The following is a 26,069-nucleotide window of genomic DNA, read 5'->3' as shown; positions in this document are numbered from 1 at the left end:
ATTTATTAAATGAAGTTTTCATTTTATTCACTTGTCCATGGATACATTGTATGTTTTCAAATTTTAAAAAAGTAACAAGTCATTGGTATTTGTTAAGTGGTAGAAGGGAGAGTGGGTGCCATATTTAAAAGCCAGAAAATCTATTTAAAGGCCAGAAATTCACATAATGGTTAGGGCAGCTCACAGTGGAATTTTTTGTTGGCCTATTCACCAAGTGCAGGCAACTCTTGAGTTAACAAAAGATCAGAGCAGCTGATTTTGTGAGGAGAGTAGGGTATAGATAGTCCGTGGCCAGTGGTGTTTATTGGAACAAGAAGTGGTTAGTGAGTGCCCCAGAGGTCTATCTGAGAGTCTGCACTGGGTTGTCTCAGGGAGGTGATAGGAGTGAACAAAGATGGAAAATTACAGGGCTGTGTGGGGAATGATGGGCACGTGATTGGGAGAGGAATGCAGGAACTGAAGCAGGTTGGCAGATGTCAAGCTACCTCACAGGTTTGTTGAAAGAGCCCAAGGAGTGTCTGTTTTCTGGGCAGTGCTAAGGTCAACCAGGTGAGGCTCCTCTCCTCAAGGAGGACACAGGCTACTAGTGGAGGTGACCTGATACTTCAGGTACAAGACATGACGTGATGGGTGCAGCTGGCCCACATGAGCCAATTGCAATGGTTGCCAGAGGAGGGGGAGATTCAGTGTTTGTCCCTCCCCAATTCTTTGAGGGAAAGAATTGTTTTGTTTTGTTTTTTAACAAAACATGGTGGGCGGGGCTTGAACTCAAGACCCTGAGATCAAGACCTGAACTGAGATCAAGAGTTGGACGCTTAACTACTGAGCCACCCATATGCCCCTGGTTTTTTTATTTTATTTTTTTAAATTTATTTTTAGTCCAACTGTTGGCAAGACCCTGTTACCAACAAGACGTCCAGTGTCTGTCTCTTGGGCTGAACTTAGGGGAGGAGTGGCTGGTAGGATAGCCTTCCTTCACCCATTATGTTGATGGCCATCTATTTATTTCCCATGCTGTCTGTATGGTTACCAGTGACTATGCGAAGTGAATCAGTTAATCATTAGCTGGCAGATGCCACTCTGCCTGCTCCCTGAGGCTAGTAATAGGTAGCCATAGCAAGCTCAGCGTTCACTCTGGAGGGAAACAGTCTCATTTGGGGGGCCTAGAAGTGTATTCATTGAATAAGCAAGCCGTGACGGTGTGCACATTATGTACAAATTTTAGGAACTTTCCTGTTTCATTACATGCAGGTGCCCTTCAGCCTCCCCTTCCCCATAGAATTTATATCCCTGGGAACTAGTAGCAACAGGCAGTAACTTCTGCCTTATATTTCTGAAGTAAAACAAATTTATAATAAAGATAATAATGAGTCCTTAGATTTGCCTGCACCATTCTAAATATTAATGTTTTACATCTCTTAATTCACTAAAACCCCACAACCACCCTAAGTGGAAGGGCTTACGTCTGTGGTGTAGATAAAGACATTAATAAGTAGTGGGTGGATACAAAATTTGGATCTGAACCGGCCCCAGGCTGTGCTTCCAACCACAACGCTGCACCATATTAATCCTAAAACAAACCAAAATGCACCCCTCACACTCAAGCTCCAGAATTACCTCTTGCAACAACCCTTACGATGCTATTTGGCTCCTCGATATGTGTTGCAATTGTATATATGTTTTTTGACAGGTAATTTTTTTTTTCTTGAATTTGTCTTGAAGGGGAACATAAAAATTTCACGTAAGAGCCAAAGCTTAAAATTCTCCCCTTAAGAGGAAGCAGTGACTGTGCTGAAGATAGTTTCCTGCCTTGGGCCTTTCTTGCTTTATTATTTTTATTAATTAAAGAAACATTTGTTGTGGGCCCTTAAAGGGGACCAGCTGCTAGGGGAGGGAATGGCATTTTGATGCTTCTCTCGGTTTCCCCCACTTGCCTACAGAAGTCTTCATTTTGCATTTCAGAACTTCATAGACAGTGGCTTTGCTGGAACTTTCTTTCTTGACTGTCTAAGTAGATTTCGGTGTTCTTCTTTATGTCTTCTGTGCTTCTTTACCATTAGATTTGGATTATATTAATTACATCTAAATGCTTGTACATTCATTCATTCTACAGAGATTAAGTGCTTAGTATGTGCCAGGCACGTGCTAGGTGCAGGGATCCAAAGAGAAACAGGTCAATAGGTTTCTGTCCCTGAGATCCTCACATTCTATTGGAAAACAATTGGATTTTGTCAAGAATCTTAATTGTTTGTGCTGTCAGTTCTGATATCTGAGTTCTACAGTGGTGTGGTAAGAAGTGACTTTAATCATATCCTTTTGTCTTTTCCATTCTTATTTATTTGCACTTCCCCAATTTTTGTCTCTATCATTTCTCTGTATTTTAAACCCAGGATTCTTAAATATTTACCAGCACCACCTAGCTCTGTGTGTGGTACTCAGACTTAAACAGTTGTCCGATTTTTGGTCCATCTCTTCCTAAGTCAAACAGAATTTTAAATCTTTGTGTCCTCCATTTGTGAACAGCAAACTGTATTTGACTCTATTTCAGATATTTTCCAAAATTAGTCATTAATCATTTCTGATGACATGCTTCCATTAAGTTGTGGGGTTTTTTGTTTTTTTGTTTTTTTTTCTAGAGAGAAGGAGAGAGTGTGTGGGAGAGCATGCACCTTCGCACCCGAGGGAGGGGTGGGGGAAGGGCAGAGGGGGGAGGGGCAGAGGGAGAAGGAAAGAGAGAACCTTAAGCAGACTCCACGCCCAGCACGTCCTCGCCGGTCGTAGGGCTCCATCTCATGACCCTGAAACCATGACCTGAGCTGAAATCGGAAGTTGGTTGCTTAACTGACTGTGCCACCCCAGCGCCCCAAGTTGTGGTATCTTTTAAAAACCTGTTTCAATCTCTATGATTATTTTTTTGGAATTTTAAGATTTAAATTTTAGATTAACTTTCTGAACTATTTTTCTTCTGTGGGAGCCAAGGTCTAGAAAATACCAGTTTCTATTACTCAGAGGCCACAAAGTTCCAATTTTGTGCGACACAGGGTAAGAACGTACCTTTTTTTCAGAGTCCCTCTGAGGAAGCTACACCATGTTCATATATTTCTGCCTGCTTTGCCTTTTTCCCTCTATGTTTTTATGTATCTTTTCATGTTGAAGTGTTTATTTAATACACTACTGTAGCTTATACATGCAGATGCATATTTTATACTTATGTGTTTGCAGGACTTTTGTCCTCCTTGGACTTTTCTTGGAACAGAAACTTAGGCACACAGGGCACTTGCTAACTCAGATTTGGAAAGACAAAAAGGCTGACTTCACATTTTGTTTGGTCTTACGGCAGAAGTTGAGAAAGCAAAGCAGTAGAGCCTTCTTTGATTTTTTTTTTTTTTTTTAAAGATTTTATTTATTCGACAGAGATAGAGACAGCCGGCGAGAGAGGGAACACAAGCAGGGGGAGTGGGAGAGGAAGAAGCAGGCTCCTAGAGGAGGAGCCTGATGTGGGGCTCGATCCCATAACGCCAGGATCCCTCCCTGAGCCGAAGGCAGACGCTTAACCGCTGTGCCACCCAGGCGCCCCGAGCCTTCTTTGATTTTTGTAGTTCGCGTAGCCATGCTGCGGAATCAGCTTTTCATGGCAGTGGGTACCACAACATATTTATTATCTTCTCTTTTGTTTTCCTTCTGTTAGAGAATGTAAAAGAGTTTCTTGCTGTCAGTGATGCTGCTGGGGTCAGATTAAAGGGCTTAATTTGTTTCCCGTTGTAATTGGGGGTGAAGATTAGATGGGAGAGACCATCAGGTTTGGACTGTATTAATTACATCTAAACAGTTGTACATGAGATCATTAATTTGTGTGATTATTTATTTATTTATTTATTTACAGTGTGCACATGCTCAGGGTGGGGGCGGTAGGGGCAGAGGGAGAGAGAAACTTAATTAGGCTCCACACCCAGCGTGAAGCCAGATCCATTCAGTCTCACAACCCTGAGATCATGACCTGAGCCGAAATCAAGGGTTGGATGCTTAACCTACTGAGCCACCCAGGTGCCCCAATGTGTTTGATAATTTAAAGAAGTAACACCTGTAACTGGAGGGACACCACTTCTTGAAGTCATCCATGGCTCCAAAACAGTCCATTCTTGCGTCTCAAAATGCCTTCCAGTAAACATTTTCTGAATGCCTAGCAGAGGTCTGACACTATGTTTGTTACAGAGTAAAGAGTAAACGTAGTCTTCAGAGCCTTCTCTGCCCTGCCTTTCATTATCTACCTTTTCTTATTCTCCTAATATGCTGACCACTCACCCCCTTGGTCCTGAGCATCCCATTCATTCGCTTTTTCATTCATTCATTGCACTATTGAGAACTGAATATATAGCAGGCACTGTGCATACATTGATCAAAAGGATAGATGTGGCCTCTGCTTTCTTGAAGCTGTTGGTCCAGGTAATGAGGTCATTAGAACAGAGCACAAGAAGTGATGTGATTGTGGAAGCCGAAGGTGTAGTGGGAGCAGCAGGAGGGAAGGCTTCCCAGAGGAGGTGACCTCTAAGCTGAGATCAAAAGGACCGAGGAGGAGGGGAGGGAGAGTGGGGCATGGTCAGAGGCAGGGAGATTAGTAGATGGCTGTTGACATTGTCCAGGTGAAATGAATGGTAGGTAGATGTGGAGAGGGGAGCACATGGATTTAAGATAGATTTAGGAGGTAGAATTAATAGAGTGAGGAGATTGATTCTATTTGGGGGACATGGAAGACAGAAGTACAGTTATCTGTTTTCTGGCCTGAACAGTCTGGTGATTGAAGGGTCTCACCCTTAGAACAGACACCTGCACAGACCTGGCAGGAGGAATAGATGGAGGGGAAAGAGGATGAGCTAGGTTAGGCACATACTGACGTTTAGGTGTCTGTGGTTTATCCAAGCAAGGATTCCAGTAGGCATGGGGCATATGGATGGGAATTCAGAGGTGACATCTGGGCTAGAGAAAAAGATTTGGAAGTCACCAGCTGGTATCTGAGGCACAGGAGTAAGAGAGGTCATTTGGCATATAATGTGGCATGAGAAGAGGAGCTGGCCTGGGATGGCCCCCAGAAAGGCACTGCTTTAGCAGGAATGGACGACAGGGGAGCAGCTCTCAAAGTAAAGAGGTAAGGAGTGATCAGAAAGGTAAAGACAACCAAGAGAATGTGGTGTCAGGGAGTCAAGAAGAAGGAGCATGGTGTAAAGCGCAGTGTCAAATGCGTTCCTGGTAGGCAAAGACTGGCTATGGTTCCTTGGCTTTGGCAAACCAGGACATGGTGGTGACTTGGGCTGAGTGGCTGTGGAGTATAAGGGATGTGCCATGGTTTATGGCATGAAGGGGAGGTTATGAAATGGAGGATGACTTCAGGAATTCAATTACCACCTTACACCAGTTAGAATGGCAAAAATTGACAAGGCAGGAAACAACAAATGTTGGAGAGGATGTGGAGAAAGGGGATCCCTCTTACACTGTTGGTGGGAATGCAAGTTGGTACAGCCACTTTGGAAACCAGTGTGGAGGTCCCTTAAAAAGTTAAAAATTGAGCTACCCTATGATCTAGCAATTGCACCACTGGGTATTTACCCCAAAAATAAAGATGTAGTGAAGAGAAGGGCCTTATGCACCCCAATGTTCATAGCAGCATTGTCCACAATAGCTAAATTGTGGAAGGAGCCGAGATGCCCTTCAATGGATGACTGGATTAAGAAGATGTGCTCCATATATACAATGGAATATTACTCAGCCATCAGAAAGAATGATTACCCAACATTTGCAGCAACATGACGGGACTGGAGGAGATTATGCTAAGTGAAATAAGTCAAGCAGAGAAAGACAATTATCATATGGTTTCACTCATTTATGGAACATAAGAAATAGGAAGATCGGTAGGAGAAGGAAGGGAAGAATGAAGGGGGGTAAACAGAAGGGGGAATGAACCATGAGACACTATGGACTCTGGGAAACAAACTGAGGGCTTCAGAGGGGGTGGGGGATTGGGATAGGCTGGTGATGGGTATTAAGGAGGGCACGTATTGCATGGAGCACTGGGTGTTACACGCAAATAATGAATCATGGAACATTACATCAAAAACTAAGGATATACTGTATGGGTGACTAACATAACATAATAAAAAATTATTGTAAAAATAAATAAATAAATCAAATCCCAACCCCTCCCTTTTCTCCTATGACTGCATAGGTGGAAGAATTAATAGGCACTGAAGAAAAGCATGCTTACTACTTGAAAAAAAAATTAACCTATAGTTGGGAATTTATTTCCTACCTTTGAGAACTGTGTATAGTTTGCTGTTGAGTAGGCTAAGGTGTTTCTTTGTTTTTTTGTTTTTCTAAAACAGGATGCAGTTTCTTTGACTCATGGTCCACATTGCAGTTTCCCTTTTGTCATAAGCACATATTCTAGAGAAGGTGATTACATAACAGGAACTGAAAATAGCTTCGTTCCTAGGGACCAGGCAAAATCACAAGATTGTCCTGTTATAATGGTCCCCCATGGTACAAGGTCACCAGCCCTTGGGTCTCTCTACCCTTGGAGCTGTGATGTCTGTGTTGTATCCCATCTGGCCCCACAAGGTCTCTGTTTTATAAAAGCTAAATGGCGATGTGTTTTGTTTTTTTCTTTTTCAGTATAAACTAAATTAAAATTATTCTGCTGTGAGACTTTGGAGAATTTCATAACATGCTCAGATAATTGGTCACACCCTAGGGAATTGCATAAGAAAATATAGTCCTGGTTCTGCATTTTCCGTTGTCCCCAAAGATCACACCCAGGGTAGCATCTTCAGTAGCGAGAAGTATTATGGCTGATAGGAAAGTGTATATTTCAATGGGGGCATCTTCTTTGGAGTGGTGAAGTGTTTACTTAAGTCCACTGGGAAAGAAGTTGTTCAAATCAAATTTTTTTGTTTAGGAAGCAATATAGGTTGTGGGGGAGTGAAGTGACTTGTGAGTCCCTTTCCTTCCCTCTCGTTAAATAACCTTATTTAACCTCTCCATTTTACCCACTGGGAAAACACTGATGCTATTTGTACTCACAGCCTCCTTAGTGATGTGAAATAACCAAATGCAGTGTGTGTGTGAGTGTGTATGTGTGTGTGAGAGTGCATGTGTGTGTATAGTTACTTTTTAATAAGAAAGATGACACTGAGGTATCATATAATTAATTCATGCTCCATGCTGGTTGGGCTTCTCTTTCTTCATTAATTCTATTTCCAATGTGTATGCCTTAGAATGTTAAAATAAATACTGAGATTTGAAAAAAAAATGTTAGGAAAAAAATGAATGTGGGCTTTTTAAAGCGCAGTCATAAACTCACCTCTCATTTGGGAAAGAAGATGGGTTAATTGTGTTTTTCATCTAGGACAGGTCTTTTTTTTTAAGATTTTATTTGTTTGAGAGAGAGAGCCCGAGTGGGGAGAGGGTCAGAGGGAGAAGCCGACTCCCTGCTGAGCAGGGAGCCTGATGCAGGACTTGATCCTGGGACTCCAGAATCGTGACCTGAGCCGAAGGCAGTCACTTAACCAACTGAGCCTCCCAGGTGCCCTAGGACAGGTCTTTGACTATACAGGAGTGCAGTATGCATTTGGTGGCCATCAGTGCTTTTTTTTTGGGGGGGGGGTTTCATCATTTATATGCTTTCTATTAAAGGATGTGTAGAGACATTGGTCAACTATATTAGTACTTAAGCTTTTCTCCTTGCTACTGTGTTGGGAAGACAGCTTGATGGAAATAAAAAAAAAGAGATAATCTCTAGCATGCCCTGAACAGGCAGTGTGCTAATCACGTTGACATGTATTAACTCATTTAATTCTATGAGGGTAGCTGTATTATCATGCTCACGTTATGGGAGAATTTGAGACACAAGTTAGGTAACTTGGCTAAGGTGGTCCAGGCAGGGGTTGAGTTAGGGGACCTGTCTTCAGCAGGTTGACATCACAGTTTGTGTTCTTCACTGCGTACTAGCTCTCATCACTGTTGATTAAATCTATGTGCTTAATTCTTCCGCATAACTCTCCCTTTTTATAGTAAATACTTAAAAATGTCAATGTAGTGGCCAAGAAAGTCATTGGCCAAAGGTCAATAATAAATGGAAAGGTGCTCAAGTAGCAGTCAGGAAAATGTCGGTTGAATTACTACAATACCAGTGTTTTACCATCTGGTTGAAAAAATTAAACAGATTCTCAGCATCCAGTGCCGGCGAGGGTGAGGGATAAAGGAGACCTAGGCATATATGATGGTGGGAGTAAAACATGGCTTCAACTGTTAGAGAAAGTATCTGGTCATATTTATTCAAATTTTAAATAAATATACCATTTGACTAAACTCCTAAGACTTTATTTTAGAGACATAGAATCTCCAGTGCATAAGGATATATATGTACGAAGATTTTTTTTATGGTGCTATTTGTAATGGCCAAAAAAACCCCTGGAAACCACTTGGAAGTTGGAAATGGCTTGAGTAACTTTTGTCACATACACAATATTGAAAATTTGGAAAGCTAATAAGACCTTTTTCTTCCCTCCTGGATGTGGACCAACTGGGAAATAAGACCCAAGAGACAGAGGAAGATCAAAATATTACCTTTATTAATGATAAAGCTGATTGACCACAGCAGGTTGGTTCCCTGTCTCTTTACCCTTGAATGAGACTGACTTACCCACCTCACCACTGGTAGCTGGGCAACCACACAAGACCCCCTGGAAAGGCCAAAGCACGGAGCGTAGAGCAGAGAAGGCCTTTTCTAAATGCAGACCTGCCCCCAAAGAGAGAAGGCCCAGAAGGTCCGAACTAGGCATGCTCAGTGTCCCCTCTCAAATTTACGAGTTGGCTGAGTCATTCCTCCTTCCTATGGGAGGAGGGACAGAGGGGGTCGGGGTGGAGACCTCTCATATCTTCCCTTCTGGGGAATGGAGTGGAAATTATCTTATTTCTATGGAAATCATTCTATGGAAAATAGAAAACATTCCCCACTCCAACACCTATTATAGAATATTGTGCAGCTTTAAAAAGTACATACTAGCTCGGTATGAATAGATGTGGAAAGATGTCTGATATTTTGTTAAGTAAAACATTGAATTACAGGGTACTTTTTATACCATGATTCTATTAAAGGAGAAACTGATGTGAATGGGAATGTCTTTATAAACATAGAAAAAAGTAGTAAAAAATTGACTCCAGTTTGCGAAGAAGTATGGTGGATGGTGTGTGTAGAAGGCTGAGGATAGGGGGACCATGAGTTTTTTTCAAAAACCATATATCTCTGTACCTTTCAGTTGTTAAAATAAGCATTTATTTTTTGTAAGAACATAAAATGAGATGAAAAAGAACCGCCACATCTTCAACTGACTTCATTTATGTGTAGTTTTGTGGGATGCTTGGAAGAAGAATCTGAAGTTCCTTTAACATATTTCATTTAGTCCTCACAAGATAGGATAATAGTCTGATTAGTTTGGATGACTTCTGTCTGTTCTGTATGAATCCATTGGTTTTCCTATTCGTTTTTAAATCTTCTATGAAAGGTAAGGTGTACTGTGGGCTGGACCTTTCTAATAGCTCTTCTGCTAGTTGACCAAGTTCTTCTGTGATGGGGTGGGGAGTGTTGGAGCCATAGCCAGTTAATCAGCTAGCAGGTAGGTCAACAAATTATTAATAAAGACATCATAGGACACATTGGGCATGGAGCTCCGAATCCGTTTATAAGGCAGAAGCAGATCTGTCTGTAGAGTTAGGGGCCTTCAGCCATAGTCCCCCTGTGTCTGCCCTCTGTGGACCAGTTTCCTTACCTACAAAATGAGGGGCTTGCACCAGGTAATTGCTAATAGTCTAAGATTCTCTTGTCTAGTTTATGCCTGATTTAAAATCTTTAATTACTCCAAAATAGACTTATTAAACTGCCCGTTACCTCCCACTTAGCAATATAAGCTGTGGTTCTCAGACCTGGGCTACACATTAGAATCATCCAGGTACCTTAAAAAAAAAAAAAAAAGATGAGTAGCCTTCCACCAGCTCCCATCCCCCCAAATTCAGAGCGGGGCCCTAGAATCAGTCCTTTTTATTTTTCGTTTTTTTTAAATAGCTCCCTCGTTGATTCCAGTGTTTTGTGTCAAGAGTCATTGCCTTAGGTCTTGGTAGTAGCTGACTAGTGGGCAAAATAGCATCAAGTAGTCCATGCAGCAGCTCATTAGCTGACTTGACAGTTTGCAGCTAACCTAATAACACAAAGTACTTTCACCTCTTGTTTAGTGCCCATTACAATCTTGTGAAGTGTATGTTGTTATTATCCCATATAACCTTCTAAGTGGTGGGAGGCTCCTAGTGGAGGTTACTTTTCACTGTGGAACCCAATTGACAGAAGGCAACTGTAGGCCAGCTGAGTGGATTTGGGTCATGTGAAAAATTATACACATACACACACACATACGTACACACGCACACATACATCGCCACCAGCCCCCCTCACCTGCTTCTGGTGGTGATCTCTATCTGTGTATAAAACTTGACATACCCCGGCCCTGGTCAAGATTATAAAGCCATAATCAAATCAATAATCAAAAACCTCCCCACAGGGGTACCTGGGTGGCTCAGTTGGTTAAGCGTCCAACTCTTGGCTTCAGCTCAGGTCATGATCTCATGAGTCGTGAGATTGAGCCCTCCATACTCAGCATGGAGTTGGCTTGAGGATTCTCTCCCTCTGCCCCTCCTTTCTCTCTCTCTCTCTCTTTCTCTCTCAAATACATAAATCTTTAAAACACATACACACACAAACCTCCCCACAAACAAAAGTCCTGGACCATATGGTTTCATTGGTGAATTCTACTGAACATTAAAGAGGAGGATTAATAACAGTCCTTAACACATTCAAAAAATAGAAGAGGAGAGAACACTTCCAAACTCATGTCATGAGGCCAGCATTACCCTGAAACCAAAACCAGACAAGGACACCAAAAGAAAAGAAAATTATGGGCCAATATCCCTGGTGAACAGAGGTGCAAAAATCTTCAACAAATACTAGAACCAAATTCAACAATATGACAGAAGTCAGACACTGTGATCAAGCGGGATTCATCCAGGGATGCAGGGATGATTCAACATCTGCAAACCAGTCAACATGGTTCACCATGTTAACAAAATGAAGGATAAAATCATATGGCCATCTCAGTAGATGCAGAAGCATTTGACAAAATTCAGCATCCATTTATGATAAAATTGACAAAGCGAGTATAGCGGGAACAATTCTTACAATAAGAAAGGCCACAGCTAATATCATATTCGATGGTGAAAAGGTAAAAGCTTTTCTTCTTAAATCAGGAATAAGGCAAGGGTGCCTGCTCTCACTACTTTTATTCAACATAGTACTTGCCTAGCCAGAGCTATTAGGCAAGAAAAATAAATAAAAGGCATCAGAATTAGAAAGAAAGAAATAAAACTGTTTCTAATCACAAATGACATGATGTTATATAGAAAACCCTACAGACTGCACCAAAAACCTGTTCAAACTGGTAGAAGAATTCAGGAAGTTGCAAGATATGAGATCAATGTACAGAAATATGTTGTATTACTATACACTAATAATGAGCTATCAGAAAGATAAAATAGTTCATTTACAATTACATAAGAAAGAATAAAATACTTTGGAATAAATTTAACCAAAAAGGTGAAAGACCTGTACATTAAAAACTATAAGACATGATGAAAAAGATTGAAGAGGACAGAAATAATTAGAAAGATATTCCATGCTCATGGATTGGAAGAATGAATATTGTTAAAATGTCCATACTACCCAAAGTACTGTACAGATTTAATGCAGTCCTTATCAGAATTCCAATGGCATTTTCCACAGCAATGGAACAAACAATCTGAAAATGTGTGTGGAGCCACAAAAGACCCTGAATAGCTAAAGCAATTTCGAGAAAGAAGAACAAAGCTGGAGGCATCATTCTTGCTGATTTCAAAGTATATTACAAAGCTGTAGCAAAACACTATGGCATTGGCATAAAACAGATCAATGAAACAGACTAGAGAGGCCAGAAATAAACCCTTGCATATATGGTCAATTACCTGATAACAAAGGAGCCAAGAATGTGTAATGGGGAAAGAACAGTCTTCAATAGGTGATGATGGGAAAACTGGACAGCCACATGCAAAAGAATGAAACTTGAACATTGTCTTTCACCTTACACAAAAATTATCTGAAAATGGATGAGACTTGACTGTAAGACCTGAAACCAAAAAACTCCTAGAAGAAAACACAGGCAGTAAGCTCCTTGACATAAGTCTTGGCGATGATCTTTTGGATTTGAGGCCAAAAGCAAAGGCAACAAAAGCAAAAATAAACAAGTGGGAATACATCAAACTAAAGAGCTGCACATCGAAGCAAATCATCAATGTGAAAAGGCAGCCTATGGAATAGAAGCTATTTTGCAAATCACATATCTGATAAGGGGTTAGTAGCCGAAATATATAAAGAACTCATACAACTCAATAGCAAAAAATAATCTGATTGAAAATTGGGCAGAGGAACTGAATAAATATTTTTCCAAAGAAGACATACAGATGGCCAACAGACACATGAAAAAAGGTGTTCGACAGCACTCATCGTCAGGGAAATGCAAATCAGAAGCACAGTGAGCCATCTCCTAACACCTGTCAGATTGGCTATAACAGGACAAGGAATAGTAAGTGTTGGCAAGGATGTGGAATTTGTGGGAATGTAAATTGGTGCAAACTCTTTGGGAAACAGCATGCAGGTTCCTCAAAAAATTAGAAATAGAACTACCATATGATCTAGCAATTCCACTCCTGAGTGTTTATCCAAAAGAAATGGAAACTCATAACTTGAAAAGATACCTGCACTCTGATATTCACTGTGGTGCTATTGCACTGGCCAATGCATAGAAGCAATGTCAGCGTCCATTCATGGTTGAATGGATAAAGGAAGTGTGCGCGTGCACGCGCGCGCGTGTGTGTGTGATGGAATATTTAATATTATTCAGCCATAAAAAAGGAAAATGGCCATTTGTGACAATATGAATGGACTTTGAGGGCATTTTGCTAGTGAAACAAGATAAAGACAAATATCACTTACATGTGGAATCTAAAAAACCCCCAGAACTCACAGATACAGACAACAGATTGATAGTTGCTAGAGGCGGAGGCTGTGGGGCGGGCATAATGGGTGTAGGGCGTCCAAAGGCACAAACTTCCAGTTATAAAACAAGTCATGGCGACATAATACACAGCACAGTGACTGTAGTTAACAATACGGGATTGTGTGCTTGCACGTTGCTGAGAGATCTTAAAAATTCTTATCACCAGAAAAAAAATGTGTAACAATGTGTGATAATGGATGTTTACTGGACTTATTGTGGTGATCATTTCATGATATATACAGATATCAAGGGTGCCTGGCTGGCTCAGTCAGAAGAGCATGTGACTCTTGTTCTTAGGGTCATGAGTTCGAGCCCCATGTTGGATGTAGGGATTATGTAAATAAGTGAATACATAAAAACTTAAAAAAATAGAGAGAGATATCAGATCTCTTTTATACACCTGAAATTGGTATGTTATATGTCAATGATATCTTAATAAGAAAAGATTATAAAGTTGCCCCACACATTGCGCCTCCTAGGTCAGTGGTGTTTCCTTCTGCAGGGTGTGTCCTTTCTTCCCGCTGGCCGTCTAAGGCTCCTCACTCAGACCTTATTCTGAGATGGTCCTCTCTGACCTCCTGCATTCCATCTTACTCCCCTCGCACGTCCAAGGCTGGTAAAGAAAGCAGGTGCACTAGGCTAGAGTCAGGACACCTTAGTTCTTGTCCAGCTCTGACACTTGGTGGCTGTGTGACCCAGGCCAAGTCACTGACAGTCTCTGGGCTCCACGTCCCTCACCTGGAAAAGGAGATGCTGGGATTACAGGTGGAGGTTTAACTAAGGGAATCCTTCGTGGTGGCTCAGCAGGCGGATTCCAGAACCAGATTCCCTGAGTTTAAATTCTAGTGTTGCTATACACTAGGTATGTGATGTTTGGGAAAATGTCTGAACTTCTCCGTGACTTAATTTACTCTTTTGTAAAATGAATGCCTCAAAGAGCCTCAAGGGGTTGTGAATGTTGAAGGAGTAACACAGAAGGACTTAAAGCAGTGCCCAGGAGCTTGTACACACCCTGCTGCTAGTCATGTGTTGCTGCTGTTGTCACTTTCACCTGGCTATCAGTGGAATTAATTCTAGTGGGGCGATCATATCTCCAGAGGATACGGGTGGGTGTTTGTGGACAGGGTTTGCAGGATTCCTCAAATGGTCCCAAATTCTTTTCAGTCTTCCCTGCCTCCTTGGCCCAGGATTAAAAGGATATGATTTATGGGGTGGGAGGCCAGCTGGGGGCAGATCCTTAAATACCATGTCACCCACATATTTGCAGGTTTGACTCTGCCATGGCTAAACAGACAGCATAAACATTTTTTGCCCTTGTATCCACCGGAGTTCATTTTTAAAGGGTTTTAATTCTAAGTTATAACTAATATATGACATGATATTTACAGACTAGGGTAAGCCACAAGTCTTCCTGTGCTATCTAAACGAACCAAGTACACAGGATGGTTTTTTTTTTTTTTTCCTGCAAATTAAGAGAGGGATTATCTCATTCCAGAGGGACTGGATGACGCACTCTGAACTGGGGGAAGGAGGCTTCTGATGGGAGTACACAGACTCCGGAGAGAAAGTCTGTGTAAGCCTCAGAGAACTGTTGTTGGAAAGGGTTTGGAGCCCAGCCGCTTGATCCAGGTCCCTGCTCCCCACCCTACAAGACTGAGATCTTGAGAAGCGATCTCAGGCAATGGCCACGTTTAAGTCTCGGTGCTGCTCTGTGCCTGAGAGGCTTTGGGGCCCTTCACTTTGTGTCTAAGATTCCTCAGTAGGACACTGAGGCTTGCTGAGAACATTAAGTGAGGTAATGCGTGTGAAACATTTAGAGTAACAGCCAACAGTTGTTGAGCTCAGAAAATGTACACGCTCTATCCATGCCTATTATTACTTAAAACTTGTGCGTTTGAAACAAAGCCTAAGGGATAATGAACTGTCTCACATTGTGTAAATCCACTGTAGGCCTATGAGCTTTTTGGGGGGGAGGGGATTTTATTTATTTATTTGGGAGAGAGCCAGAGCCTCAGAGCAGGCGTGGAGGGGGGAGGGGCAGGGGGAGGGGCAGAGGGAGAGGGAGAGGCAGACTCCCCGCTGAGCGCGATCAGTGAGTGGGGTGGTACTTGATCTCAGGACCCTGGGATCAGGACCTGAGCTGAAGGCAGACTTTTCTTTTTGTTTTATTACATAACATTTTATCTTTTATTTTTTTATTTTTTATTTATTTAAATTAAATTAGCCAACATATAGTACATCCTTAGTTTCTGATGTAGTGTCCAATGATTTATTGGTTGCATGTAACACCCAGCGCTCATCATCACATCACGTCCCTCCTTAATGCCCTCCCAGTTACCCCATCCCCCACCCACCTCCCCTTCTGCAACGCTCAGTTTGTTTCCCAGAGTCAAGTGTCTCTCCTGCTTTATCTCCCTCTCTGATTTCTTCGCATTCATTTTTCCCTCCCCCAAAGGCAGCCTCTTAACCGCCAGGGCCACCCAGGTGGTCCTGCCAATGAGCTTTTGACAGCTGTGGGGGGAGGGGACACAGGGGAGGCGGGGCCGGCAGCTGGGAAGCCCCTCTCCTGTGTGGTGGGCTGAGAGACCCCTCCAGGGAGTAGGAGGCTCCCAGTTATGCCAAGACTCACAGCTTCCTCACCGCCTTGCCTGTAGGGCTTGCGCACTTTCCACACGTGGGAGCAAGGAAAATGAAGTCTGTTTCGTTCCAGGTGTTTGAGTATAGACGATTTTTACTGAGCGGTGTGATGGGTTGAATTGTGGTCCCCCACCAAATCCAAATGTTGGAAGTCCTAACGTTAGTACCTCGGAATGGGACTGTATGTGGAGGGAGGGGCTTTAAAGAGACAGAGTTACAGTGAGGTCATTTGATGGGCCCTAATCCAGCGACTGATAGCCTTATTTTGATAAGCCTTATTTTGATAAGCCTTATTTTGATAAGCCTTATTTTTATTTTTAGAGGACATTTGGACACAGACACCACGAGAGGAGAGCACAGGAAGACACAGGGAGAAGGTGGCCCATCTCCAAGAAAAGGAGAGAAGCCTCAGCAGAAACCAAGCTGACACTTTGATTTATTTATTTATTTTAGAGAGAAAGAGCACAGACGATGGGGGGTTGAGGGGCAGAGGGAGAAAGAGAATCTCAAGCAGACTCCATGCTGAGCTTAGAGCCGGACCTGGGGCTTGATCTCATGACCCTGAGATCATGACCTGAGCCGAAACCAAGAGTCGGCCGCTTAATTGACTGAGCCACCCTGGGCGCCCCAACAATAACGTTCTTTTGTTTAAGCCTCCCCGGTTCGTGGTCCTTTGAGGTGAGGGGAAGAGGTACGGTGTACTGAGTGAGAACTAAGGTCAGGTTTTCAGCCCCAGCTCTGGCACTCGCTAGCTTTGTGAATCCAGCCACCGGGCGTAACCGTTTTGTTTTTCCTTCTCCTCATATGTATTCCCAGGAAGTTGTTACAAAGTTTCAGTGACATCATTTATGTAAGGCTTAGGATCGTGCCCCACACGTGGTGAGCACGCAATGAATGACATTTGTATTTGCTTATCTATAGGCTTCGAAAAAAAAAAATCAGCTCATTACAAATTTTAAAGCATTTCTTGCTGAGGTTCCAAACTGCTTAGCAATGAAAGCGTAACAGGGATCTCTTTGAAAAGCACAAAGAAGCCAAGAGTATGGTACAAACACGTTTTGTTCTGTGGTTCAGAAGGGAATAGCATTTCTTGCAGTCTTCTCCAGCCACATTTATTTGTAGGAGGCCATGCAAAAGAGTACTGTTTGTGGAGGAGGAATGGCTTGCCTTTGAAGAAGGAATTGTTTAATTAGATTGGTTTTGTCCGGGAGCATATAAGGCAGTGTTGCTGAGAGAAACATTCCAGGCCTGGACGGCCGCCTGCGCCTCCTTGGTGAGCCCGGGTCGTAGAGGAAATAATTTTGGACTCTTAATATTTGCTCTTAGTTAAAAATAGACAGCTCACATCTCTTCATTAGGACGAAGGCAACGTTTTTTGCTCCTGGCAAAGTTTGTTTCTTGGAAGAATAGGAAGGCCATGGAACAGACATCCCCAAATAACGCTTTTCTCGCGGCCCATTTCAGCAGAGGGATTTAAGACGTATATTTGAAAATTGCAGCACAGTTTGGTTGTGCTTTGGTGGAATAGGGAGTCAAACCCTTGGGCGTGTGTTTGGTTTTCTTGCAGTGACTTTGAAATCTTGCAAGAGCCGTAGAGATGCAAGCCATCTCCCAGGGCTTGTTGAATCCGAGGTATGTCAGGCTTGCGTGTGATGAGAGTCTGATCAAAACAGCTGTGCTCTACTGTTCCCTCATGCATAAGGACCCACACAATGCTGTAATTGTGTGGGGCATATTGTTGGATATCACAAATGAAAGTGCAGCTTTCTTTTCAGCTCGGGAGGGGGTGCATCGGCACAAAAGTAAAGGCATCGCCCGTGTTCCTTTTACACGGGAAGGGTTATGCAAGAGCACTGTGGTACATATTTTTATTCTCTCTGGCCATCCCCACAGTTACCCTTGACATTTCGCCCCCTATAAAACAGGTTTTTCTTTAAGAGGAAGCTTGTGACAGGTTGGTTTTTTACTTTTAATGCCTAATTCCCCCCTCAACTTTATCTGCAGTAGGTGCTTATAAGTGCAACCTTGAAGCTAGAGTACGTAGAATTAAATGGAAATTTCTAAGAGTTTCTTAGATTGCCTTGATTGTGTGTGTGTGAGAAATTCCACGTGGAGTTGACAACTATAAATCGTAAAAAAGAAATTTTACAAAAAAGTGTCTTGGATTCCTGTCACCCTGCAAAACAGCCCTCGATTCCATTTTGCATGTTATGTTTGCCTTTTTCCTAATGCCACTATTGTTTTTTTTTAAACCCAGCTGTAAGCATACATACAATTTTATATTCTGTGTTTTTTAATTAGTTATAACAAACGCTTTTCATTTTATCACAGGTGCTTTATAATGCCCGTGTCTGATACTGTTATACTGCATGGCTTTACCATTAATTACCATCCTTCTTGTCCTGTGTTTGAAAGGTAGATCTTACTTTTTGTCTTATAAATAATAACCTTCACAACTTCTTTTTTTTTTTTTTTAAAGATTTTATTTATTTATTTGACAGAGATAGAGACAGCCAGCGAGAGAGGAAACACAAGCAGGGGGAGTGGGAGAGGGAGAAGCAGGCTCATAGCGGAGGAGCCTGATGTGGGGCTCGATCCCATAACGTCGGGATCACGCCCTGAGCCGAAGGCAGACGCTTAACCGCTGTGCCACCCAGGCGCCCCAACCTTCACAACTTCTTAGCATTTTGCTTCTTTTCATCCAATGAATCGATCTCCAGGAACTGGTTGAAAGTACAGCTCCTAACAAATTCTACCACAGTACTTTCAAAAACGATTATAACGCGAGGCGCATCCTTGAGTTGTTTCATGTGTTAACCAATGTCTTTACCAGTTGTTGAACTTTTAGGTCCCTTCTTCTTGCTAGTAGAGATAATACTGAGGTAAATTTTTTTTGTGTGTAAAATTTTGTGCACCTTTCTGATTGGGGTGATGACAGTGGGTTGAAAATTTATAGCCACGGATAGAGATGCAAGAAATGTAACGGTTCACTTCTTCCCGGCTAAACTTAATTTAGCTGTCAAGCTAAGTTTGCCAGTTATAGGCAGCTCCCTTGCTGTTTAAGGCGGGTTATGTTCAAGGTTTGTCTACCTCTCCCGCTAGGAATAAGCTAAGCCCTGAGGGGTCTACAGACATTTGTAGCCTTGGTGAGGGCCTCGGGTCCCTGTGCCTTGATGCCCTGCTGGTCCCTGCTCAAGCGGAGCCTCTCCTTTTGGTTTTGGGCGTTGGCCTCTTGCGCTGCTTGTTGGCTCTACCCTGCAGCTCCCGATAGCAGGTTTATGCTACTGTTCTCCTCCGTGCAACTGCAAGAATGCCCCCGGCCTTCCAGCTCCCTGCTGGCCTCTCTGCTATCCTCAGAGCCTGGCAGAGGGGCCGGAGTGATGCCTCTGGTCCATGTACTTCATCACACTCTGAGCCTCTTGGAAACAGTGCTGGCCATCTCCCAGGGCTGCATTCCGAGAAGCCAGGCGACCAATCTCCTACAGAGATACCCGCATCTTTCCTCCAGACTCCTTTCCTAAACTCGTAGAGGCTGCTTTGACTTTTTCAGATTTCTCTCTACTTTAGGTTTATGAAACCCTACTTGGGAGCTGGAAAACCCTGACATTGACTCTTTGTCATGAGCTGCATTGTCTCTGCCTGCAGAAGAAAGGACACGTGGAAAATTCTGGCAGCTGCCTGAACGTTGGGTGGGAAAGGGCAGCAGGGAAGAGACTGAGGAAGCCAGTTCATAATAGCTCAACAGAAGTGACTGTGTATTGAGTTATTGTATGCATAATTTGTGTGTTAATGTAGTGGGTATAGAATAATATTAATAGCAGGTGCTTATCCTTGCAGGCACTGTTTTAAGTAATCTTAATATAGTCTTTAGTTCCAACAACCCTGTGAAGTGGTACCCCTGTTATTACCCCCGTCACATGGACTAAGAGTCAAAATGCAGCAAATTCTCGTAGCTTTTCAGCCAGTGAGTGGTAGATCCTGGTCTTGCCAGGTATTTGGCTCTGAGTTGACTCTTGTAACCACTGGATCTGTTGCTGGTCTAGGATGGGCGGTCACAAGTACTTCATGTGATGATGATGATGATGATGATGATGATTTAATTTGAATTCAGTTAGCCAAGAAATAGTACATCAGTAATTTCAGATGCGGTGTTCAGTAATTTGTCAGTTGTATATAACACCCAGTGCTCTTCTTCATGTGATGATTATTGAAGGTAGATCTTCTCTCGTAATTGTTATCATTTGACACTCTTATGGAAGTTGGATCATTTCATAAAAGGTGTTTCATGATCCCTTTATTGTTTTGGTTTGTTTCTGTGTGTGTGCGTGTGTGCGTGTGTGTGTGTGTGTGTGTGTGTGTATCCTCACTCACTTAGGTGTTTCTCCAATTTGGATAAAGAGACCTTCCTAGTTTCAACTGCTAGGAGTCCCCAGAGTTTAGTATCTGTATCATCTCAGGCCAGTGATTTGCTTTCCAGAGTTGTGTAATTTTTAAAACCTGTTTATTTTGGAAAGGCTCAAACATACACAGAAGTGGAGAGATTAGTAGGATGAATGTTCGTGTGCTCAGCACTCGGGTTTCAGCTCATTGCCAGTCTTGTTTCATCTATACCGTGATCCATGATTTGTTAACTCCGGCTCCCCTGACATGTTGGGCCGGAAAATTCTTTGTTGTGGGGGCTGTCCTGTGTCTTTTAGAATGTTTAGAGGTAGTCCCAGCCGCTACCCACTAGATGCCAGGAGCCTTCCCCTACCACCTCTCCTGATTCTAACCACCAAAAACATTGCCTGGGAGGGCAAGTCATCCCTCGTCGAGAACCACTGATTTATACTCACTCCACTCTCCCCATCCTTTCAGCATTATTTGGAAACAGATCCTGTACATCAAATCAAACCCATTGTGACTTATATTTCTGAGAAACAGTGTCTTCCATTTTATTGGTCCTATATAGAGGAAAGAAGCAAAGATCTCGTTCTGTTCCTACATGAATTGTCATGGCAGCCTGCCACTGTTGGCCACAGAGATGGTCATAGTTCATACCAGCTACTAGAGTTGATATGACGTAGCAAATGCAAAGAAATTGGTGTCATGCTTCAGCCCGTATTTTTTAAAAAATTGTGGTAAAATAGTTAAATGCGAAATTTTCCATTTTAACCATTTTTAAGCCTATAGTACAGTTCAGTGGCATTAAGGACATTCACATTGTTACACAATCACCACTACCACCCACCTCCAGAACTCTTTTAATCTTGCAAAACTGAAACTCTGTATCTGTTAATAATAACCCCATTCCCTCCATCCCTCAGTCTACTATGAATCACCATTCTACTCTCAGTCTCAATGAATTTACTGTATCCTAGGTACCTCCTTTAAGTGGAATCATACAATGTTTGTCCTTTTGTGACTGACTTACTCACTTAGCATAATGCCCTTAAAGTTCATCCATGTTGTAACACAGGTCAGAATTTCCCCCATTTTAAGGCTAATATTCCATTGTGTACGTAGACCACATTTTGTTTACCCATTCATCTGTTGATAAGACACTTGGGTTGATTCCACCTTCTGGCTGTTGTGAATAGTGCTGCTACAAACAGGGATGAAGAAATATTCCTTCCAGACAGACCTGGCTTTCAGTTCTTTTGGGCAAATACTCAGAAATGGGATTGCTGGATCATATATAATTGTATTTTTCATTTTTGGAAGAACCGCCATATTGTTTTCCACAGTGGCTGCGCCATCCTACACTCCTACCAGCAATGCACAAGGGTTCTAATTTCTCCTCATCCTTGCCAACGCTTATTATTTTGTTTTTTTTAAGTAATAGCCATTCTCATGGGTGCAAAGTGGTGTCTCACAGTGGTTCAGCTTGTGCCTTTTAAGATGTACATCTGGTAGTTGAAAGCAATTCTGTTAGAAGCCTCCTGTAGAACTAAGCGGCGCTGCTGTGTTTCCACTTTTGCCTTGGAACAGTTTGCCAGGGAACAGATAGCCATCCATGACTCACTCCCGGCAAGAGGACAGGGGAGTGGGTTGTGTCTGTGTGTGGGAGGAAGCTTTCAGTCCCTATCAAAGTCTTGCGTTTAGGCTTTAACTACTAACAGTTAAGGGAAAGGATTTGGATTAGGTTAGAATCAGAGGCCATTAGAGCCAGAAGAGACATCAGGAGATCAGGTCTCCCAAATCACACATTTGGTCCCTCCCTCCTCCCAAAATATTGAAACCTGGAGCACGTAAGTCTTCTATTCTTGACTTGCTTGTAGCGACAGTGTCTTGCCCGCTGTCCCCAGTATCTGGCATACAATGTTAACCAGTAAATGTTTGCAAAATTAATCAATGAATTGCCTAAGGTCACCCAGCTGACCCCTGAGGGTCAGAAGGAGGGCATTCAGATTATGATGGCAGAAAAATGGCAGATTCTGTCAGTGACCTAGTGAGCCTTTCTTTCCTCTTTATTGATCACTGGGGTGACAAGATCAGATGGAGTGTTTGTATGGTGAGCCTTATTCTTTCTTGGAGGGTTGCAAGGACCCACCTTCTTTTTTTTTTTTTTTTTAAGATTTTATTTATTTATTTATCAGAGAGACAGCACAAGCAGAGAGAAGGGCAGAGGGAGAAGCAGGCTCCCTGCTGAGCAAGGAGCCCCGATGTGACTCGATCCTGGGACCCTGGGATCATGACCCGAGCTGAAGGCAGGCATTTAACCAACTGAGCCACCCAGGTGTCCTGGGACCCACCTTCTTTAAGAGAAGCTCAGCTGAGGAAGTCTGGGCAGCTGAGTGACAGCCACCAAGCTGAGCAGGGAGCCTGACACGGGACTCGATCCCAGGACCCAGAGATAATGACCTGAGCCGAAGGGAGACACTTCACCATCTGAGCCACCCAGGCACTCCCATAACTTTGACTTTCTACTTGCCAGTTCCTTAATGTTTTGAACCGTGCTAAAATGGTTATTTTTCTCTCCCTTGTGTGTGTGTGTGTGTGTGTGTGTGTGTGTGTGTGTGTGTGTGTGAGAGAGAGAGAGAGTTGGTGATGGTGTATTTAGGCTACATAAAAAGGTATGACCGTGGGGAGGTGGGTGGGGAGATGGGGTAACTGGGTGACAGCATTAAGGAGGGCACATGATCTGATGAGCACTGGGTGTTATATGCACCTGATGAATTATTGCACTCTACATCTGAAACTAATAATGAGCTATACGTTGGCTAATTGAATTTAAATTAAAAAATAAAGGTATGACCCCCATGATGTAGTCTAGGATTACAATTCCCCTCCTCTCTGTCTTTCAGGGTAGGAAATGATGGTGGGCAGTAGTGGGACTAAGTTTTTGGAGAGACCGGGGAACACGAATAATCTAATAGAGGGGGAAACTCAGCACGGTCAACTTTTAAAAACAAAACAAAAAGGGAGCCTGAGTGGCTCAGTCGGTTAAGCAGCCAACGCTTGATTTCGGCTCAGGTCTTAAACTCAGGGTCGTGAGTTCTGGCCCTGCATGGAGCCTACTCAAAATAATGATAGTAGTAGTAGTAGTAGTAGTAGTAATAATAATAATAATAATAATAATAATAAAATAAATAAAAAATGAAACAAAAAATTCTCTGAAAGTATTTCTGTGAATCATCCGGGTCCGAAGTCGTCTTGGTTTTTACTGGGAAAACAAAGTGAGCTCAGGTGGGCGGAGGCTGCCGCCTCCAGCCCCACCTCAGAGGCAGCCCTAACGAATGTCAGTAACAGCTACGGTTTTCTGTAGTGTGAAAAACTGTGGAGGCTGAATTTGAGGCTCTATTCAGATATTTATATCCTCCATCCCTCTTCCATTAAGTGTCTTCTAAAAGTGAAGTTTTCACTCCAAATACTCTGCGAAGTTTGAATCGCTTTCCCAGTTGTCGTTAATGGTTACCTCACTTGATATATTTTGGTTTTCGGTTAAATCGCTGATCTTTCCCATGGGCATCAGGGAAATCTTTTATATTTTCTTTCAGGTCCAATATTTTTGAGAGACCAATGAGATTTTCTAAGGCAATTTGTTGCCCGTTTTGCATAAGAGGGCAGGGTAGGCTTGCAAGTTGAAGGCGGGGCTGTTTCTTTTCACGTGTGGATTTTTACCGCCACCCCTTGAGCTCGAGCAACGCTCGTGTTAATTTGGTGTTAATTTAAAATGAGCAAAATTAGAGTCAAAACAGCTGATGATGACTTTGGAGAGAAGCACTTAGTTTCTTACGTGTTCAGTGAAGGAAGCTTCATGGATTTGGTGCATTTGTGACTCTGGGAACAGGTGCTTTATCTTAGGATAACGTTGGGCGTGGGGGGGGGGCGCGTGGGCGTGGACAAAAGAAACCCAGCAAACTGACCCCACAGTCACTGAGGCCCTTGTACATTAAAAAGCCCTCCGTGGGTGGGTGGGAACGCCACCTTGGCTAGCATTAAAGGATGGGAGACTTTCCTCGCTTCTTCCAGCAGCCGAGGGCATGGTAAATTTTCAGTCTCCCGAACCTTTTTCCACACGAACACTCTGCTGAGGAAACAATCCAAGTCCACGTCTCAGAGGCACCTTGGGGTGGAAATCTGGAGAGAGTAGAGAGAATTTGCACACGGGTAAAAGGGTAAAGGTTTTGAGTCTCTCTCGCTTCTCCCCCCGCACAGGTGAATTTCGTGGCGTGCCAGCTCTTTGCTCTGTTTGCTGCGTTCTGGTTCCGCATCTATATGAGTCCTGGTAAAACCAGTCCCGATGTCCGGCATGCGTTTGTCACCATTTTCGGCATCTATTTCGTCATCTTTTGTTTTGGCTGGTGAGTATGAGCCTCAGAAATTCTAATCTTTTGTCATTCGGGTGTCTTGTGGCCGTATTCTTGGCATTTCCCAGGCACCGAGGAAAGAAATGTATTTACTCCTATCGTAGAATAATGGGAATGTTCCAGGAATGTCCATTTGCTGAAAGAACCTAGAACCAATCAACGACCCGTTAGAACTCAGTTGCTGAATTTTTCTACAAATGGTGCTTCTGGGTGCTGTAAATAGAGTGCTGTAAGGTTTCAGTAAGGAACCTTTCCTCCCTGTTGTAGATATTGGTGTCTTTCTTGCATTACCGCTAGAGGTAACTGGTGTTAGTCCTGTGCCTGGAGTAGAACAATAGTTTTAGTGCTGGTTTGAGGAAATGCGAATCATTCCTCAACAGGGAGAGTCTATAGATGGCACTCTCCTCTACTTGGTAAGCTGGCCAGTGACCCTGGGAGTGGCTCTTCTCTGGGGGAGGGGGGCAGTTTTAGGAACCATCCTTTCTAGAAGTACAGCCTAAGGAAATTTGTGAATTTATTCGGGATACTAGAATACTGCTCTTCCTCCTCCAATAAAAACGTGAGAAAGGATGATGAGTATTTTGAATCAGCTCCCAGGTGAAAGTCATGGTGTCTGGGGAAGGTCAGTTTGGGTCCCGGTGCTTTAAAATTAAAAACAAAAACAAAAAGTTCTAAAGAAAGAAGGTTTCTGGACTCTTGGTTGTATGTATGCGAAAGCATAAGTATTCCATTTATGGAACGACTTCCTGCTGCCATTTCAAGATCCAGTACCTTAATTACACAGAGCAAAAACACTTGATTTATTTTCTCTTCTAGAAACACGATTTCACAGCTCACCTGCTTGTCGGCGGGGGCGGGGGCGGGGGCGGAGCAGTGGCATGGGCGTCCAGTAGGCCTGTTAATTTGAAATGCATTCAGTGCTCCTCCTTCTCTCCATGATGTCTTAAAGGTACTCCGCACACCTTTTTGTGCTGGTGTTTATTAGCTACGGAATCATGGTCACCGCAAGCGTATCCAGTATTCACAGGTAAGGTTCTGGGAGCAAACCAGGCCACGTGAGGTTTTTCGTGACCTCTGAAATGTGTTCAGGGTAAAGGGGTACCTTCCCCATTTGGCCGGCCACAGGTAGCATATCCTAAGTCCTCGGAGAGGAGAAGGAGAGGCGGGGGCCCCTAAATGCTGGGAGTATTCAGAGGACGCTTTGCAAAGGTGTCGGAGTAGAAGCAGCTTTGGTAGCCTCAAAACTGGAAACCACAGCCAGATACTACTCCACAATAGAAAGGAGGGACTGACTGATAACACACAGGCACGTGGATGTATCCTCTAAATAAATAGGCGGGATGGAGGACCCCACAGAAATTGTGTTCTGGGCAATGCAAACTAATCTGTAGTTGCAGAGATCAGATCGGAGGTTATGTGGGCTGGGACAGTCCCGGAGATGGGGAAGGGATCAGAG

At 43.1% G+C, this 26,069-nt stretch overlaps 1 protein-coding gene across 2 annotated transcripts in view; it reads left to right on the top strand.

Moving 5' to 3' along the window:
- Positions 1–26,069, top strand: part of MBOAT1 (membrane bound O-acyltransferase domain containing 1) — a 108,844-nt gene that overhangs the window by 32,323 nt on the left and 50,452 nt on the right. For both annotated transcript variants that reach the window (XM_040645103.1, XM_040645102.1), the window contains exons 2-3: positions 24,462–24,607; positions 25,563–25,640. In XM_040645103.1, the coding sequence (XP_040501037.1) occupies positions 24,462–24,607; positions 25,563–25,640 (224 nt within the window). The remainder of the gene's footprint in view (positions 1–24,461; positions 24,608–25,562; positions 25,641–26,069) is intronic.

Source organism: Ursus maritimus, unplaced genomic scaffold (assembly GCF_017311325.1).
Source record: "Ursus maritimus isolate PB19 unplaced genomic scaffold, ASM1731132v1 scaffold_30, whole genome shotgun sequence".
NCBI classification, from domain to species: Eukaryota; Metazoa; Chordata; class Mammalia; order Carnivora; family Ursidae; genus Ursus; species Ursus maritimus.
The sequence above is the reverse complement of the archived record's forward strand: the minus strand, read 5'-3'. Positions and strand labels throughout refer to the sequence as shown.